A 3,991-nucleotide genomic window follows, 5' to 3' on the forward strand; every position below is an offset into this window, starting at 1 on the left:
CCCTAAACTTAATCCATTAGAATGTATTTATTTATTTTTTCTAAATCTGCTCTCATTTCTTCACATTTTGTTTGAAATAATTGAATTTTCTTCCATTTGTTCAATTACCCTAAACTTAATCCTACTGTAGAGATAAGAAAATTAAGGAAGGAATTCATGATTTTATTTCAACTAACTCCCCTTCCCCTCCACCCCCCCACAGACATATTTTTATGTTATAAATCCTTAGTGATATATTGTTTTCATTTATTCCATTTCATTTCAGGCAACATAGAGTGAGGACATGGAAAAGGAAAATGCAACATTGCTGACAGAGTTTATTCTCACAGGACTTATACATCAACCAGAATGGCAAACCCCCTTGTTTCTCGTGTTCTTGGTGATATACCTCATCACCATGGTGGGAAACCTCGGTCTAATTGCTCTCATCTGCAATGACTCTCACCTTCATACTCCCATGTATTTACTCCTTGGGAGTTTGGCCTTTGTGGATGCTTGGATATCATCTACAGTCACCCCCAAGATGCTGGTTATCATCTTAACCAAGAGTAAGATGATATCTCTCTCTGAATGCATGATTCAGTTTTTTTCCTTTGCATTCAGTGCAACCACAGAATGTTTTCTGCTGACAACAATGGCATATGATCGCTATGTGGCCATATGCAAACCATTACTTTATCCAGTGGTTATGACTAATAGACTATGTATCCGGCTATTAGTTTTGTCATTTGCAGGTGGTGTTCTTCATGCTTGTATTCATATAGGTGTTTTATTCAGATTAGCCTTCTGTAATTCTAATGTAATACATCACTTTTACTGTGACATCATGCCCTTGTTTAAGATTTCCTGTATTGACCCTTTCATTAATGTTCTGATGGTTTTTGTTTTCTCGGGGTCAATACAGGTATTCACCATACTGACTATTCTTGTCTCTTATACACTTGTTCTCTTTACAGTTGTAAAAAAGAAGTCTTTACAAGGCATAAGGAAAGCCTTCTCCACCTGTGGAGCCCATCTCCTATCTGTGTCTTTATACTTTGGCTCTCTTCTCTTCATGTATGTGCGCCCTGGGTCTGCACAAGCAGATGGCCAAAACATGATGGACTCTCTGTTTTACACTGTCATCATCCCTTTGCTGAACCCAATTATCTATAGCCTGAGAAATAAGAAAGTCTTAGATTCACTGGCAAAAATGTTAAAGAGAAATGTTTAAATCTCATAGTAATGTATATTTTCATTTTTATTGAAATAGTCAAAATGTTGTGCAGATTAAATGTAGCTCTGTTTCAGTTAGTGTTCCAAGTCTTTTGCAGTTACAATTGCCCTATTATTGTAAAGACTTAAGGTGGGAGTACCAAATAAATACCTTAACATATGTGCATATTTTATTCAAAACCAGAAAATTTTAAATCAAGTATTTATATTATACCAAAATAATTAAAGAGAAAAACAAATAAAATATTTTACATTCTTAAGTGTTCTTAATGTGGCTTCATAAATGCATTAAGCACCAAAAGTTCTCTGAACAGGACTTATTCTGATGTCTTTGATAGTAATACGGCTGAGCAGAATGAAGAATCATGTCACATTTAACCCACAGTGGAGGCAGGTTTGTGTTTGACTGAATAGAGACAAATCACAGGAATGCTGGCAGCCATCAAAAGGTCTTTCATAGCATTATGGTTGGGACATGGTGAATTTTACTTCTCTTGGGGATTCATATATCATACAGAAAAATAAACAATAATGGAAATGCATTGAAGAAAGAAATGAAAATAGAGTTAAGACAGTTAAGGTTGGGCCAAATTATAAGAGAATGCTTATAGCCCAGGGGTGGGCAAACTTTTTGACTCGAGGGCCACAATGGGTTCTTAAACTGGACCGGAGGGCCGGAACAAAAGCATGGATGGAGTGTTTGTGTGAACTAATATAAATTCAAAGTAAACATCATTACATAAAAGGGTACGGTCTTTTTTTTTTTTTAGTTTTATTCTTTTCAAACGGGCGGATCCGGCCTGCGGGCCATAGTTTGCCCACGGCTGTTATAGCCCAATGTGCTTCTATGAGTGACAAGAAAAGCGTAGTTGACTGTCACTATCTATGATGCTTGAAAGTTCCTTTCCAGCTGTTTGTATTTTGTAGGACAATATGAAATACTTTACTATTCAGAAAGCTAAGAGATAAGATTAAAGAACTTAATTGCAATGGATATAGGGAGGAAAAAGAAATGGTGGGATAGGAAGGAAATGGTCTTAAATTTCCTAGAATTATAAACAGGAAACTAATAAAATAAAGAAATCTGTAACATCTATAAAGATTATTAGAAAGTGTTGATAATGAGAGGGTTCAAATGCATGTTATCAAACTTTAAACAATGTTAAGATATAATGTCATGGTGGTCAGAGGATGTCTGGAAAGACATAAAATCAGCATGCTCTCTTATTTCTCAAACATTGCTATTAGATTATTCTTATAAACAGAGATCTGATTAAGTCATACCTCTTTTTGATAATTTGAAATGGATTGTCATTGCTAACAGATTATATGCATACTAGAGGCCTGGTGCATGAAAATTCATGCACTCAGGGGGGTCCCTCAGCCCAGCCTGCACCCTCTCATAGTCAGGGACCCCTTGGGGGGTGTCCACCTGCTGGCCTAGGCCTGCTCCCTGGGGGATTGGGCCTAAGCTGGCAGTCAGACATCCCTCTGGCAGCATGGGAGCCATTGGGGGATGTCTGGCTGCGGCTTAGGCCCGCTCCCTCCTGGAAGCGGGCCTAAGCTGCAGTCAAACATCATTAGCCCTGTGGAGGAGGTGGGAGAGGCTCCCACCACCACTGCTGCGTTCACAGCCATCAGCCCGGCTTGTGGCTGAGCGGAGCTCCTCCTATGAGAGTGCACTGACCAGCCGGGGGCAGCTTCTGTGCTGAGCGTCTGCCCCATGGTGGTCAGTGTGTATCATAGCAACTGGTCATTCCCTGTCATTCCATCCTTAGGGTCAATTTGCATATTACCCTTTTATTATACAGGATAAGCATATGTACATAGATCTGTGTATATATATATGCATTTTATGTTTATTTGTTCATGTGTATATAGAGGACATCTATAATAATCAAAGCATAATATGCTAATTAGACTGGACAACCTTTCGAATGGTCTTCCAAATGACCTTCTGGATGAAGCTGCAGTGGTGGGGGCCAAAGCAGAGGCAGCTGCGGCAGTGGCTGGGCTGAGCACCTTGCAAATTTTGTTCATCAGGCCTCTAGTTATATATAAACACATACATATCTACATAGATACATGTAAATATCCTATATAATAAAAAAGAAACATGCAAATTAACCGTCCCTCCACTACGCTCAAGCCACACCACAAACCATGCCCACAAACCATGCCCACAAACCATGCCCACAAACCAATCAGGAGTGAGTATGCAAATTAACCCAACTAAGATGGCAGTGGCCATGGAGCTGGAGTGAGCAGGAGGCTTGGGTTGCCCCCAGTGATGGAGGAAGCCAAGCTTCCCACCTGCCCTGGCCGGCCCTGGGCTATGCTCAAGGCTACAAAGTTTCAATTACAGAAGATAGATAAATCCCAGAAGATATCTGCCAGCTGGCTGTGGCCTCCGCTTAAGGCTACAAAGTTTCAATTACAGAAGATAAATAAATCCCAGAAAAAAAAAGAATAAAAAAAAAGGAGAGTCTGGTAGCTTGGGTTGCCAGCGGGCATGGCCAGCCTGAAAACAGCCATCAGCCCCTCATCCAGGCTGGCCAGGCACCCCAGGGGACCCCCACCCTGATCTGGGCACCCTTCAGGGCAACCCAGCCGGGCCCCACCCATGCAGCAGGTCTCTATCCTATATAATAAAAAGGTAATATGCAAATTGACCCTAACAGCAGACAGACTGGGAATTACTGGTCACTATGACACACACTGACCACCAGGGGGCAGATGCTCAATGCAGGAGCTGCCCCCTGGTGGTCAGTGCACT

General features: G+C 40.9%; 1 protein-coding gene across 1 annotated transcript; it reads left to right on the forward strand.

Moving 5' to 3' along the window:
• Positions 1 to 265: 265 nt before the first annotated feature.
• On the forward strand, positions 266 to 1,213 carry LOC102257929 (olfactory receptor 5H2-like). Its single transcript, XM_014541035.1, has one exon. It carries the CDS (start codon positions 284 to 286, stop codon positions 1,211 to 1,213), a length of 930 nt encoding a protein of 309 aa, XP_014396521.1. The 5' UTR covers positions 266 to 283.
• The last annotated feature ends 2,778 nt before the right edge of the window (positions 1,214 to 3,991 follow it).

This window comes from Myotis brandtii, unplaced genomic scaffold (assembly GCF_000412655.1).
Source record: "Myotis brandtii unplaced genomic scaffold, ASM41265v1 scaffold257, whole genome shotgun sequence".
In the NCBI taxonomy this organism is placed as follows: Eukaryota; Metazoa; Chordata; class Mammalia; order Chiroptera; family Vespertilionidae; genus Myotis; species Myotis brandtii.

Excerpts from the sequence above, each read along its gene's own strand:
- LOC102257929 (XM_014541035.1), top strand. The coding sequence starts at position 284 with ATGGAAAAGGAAAATGCAACATTGCTGACAGAGTTTATTCTCACAGGA.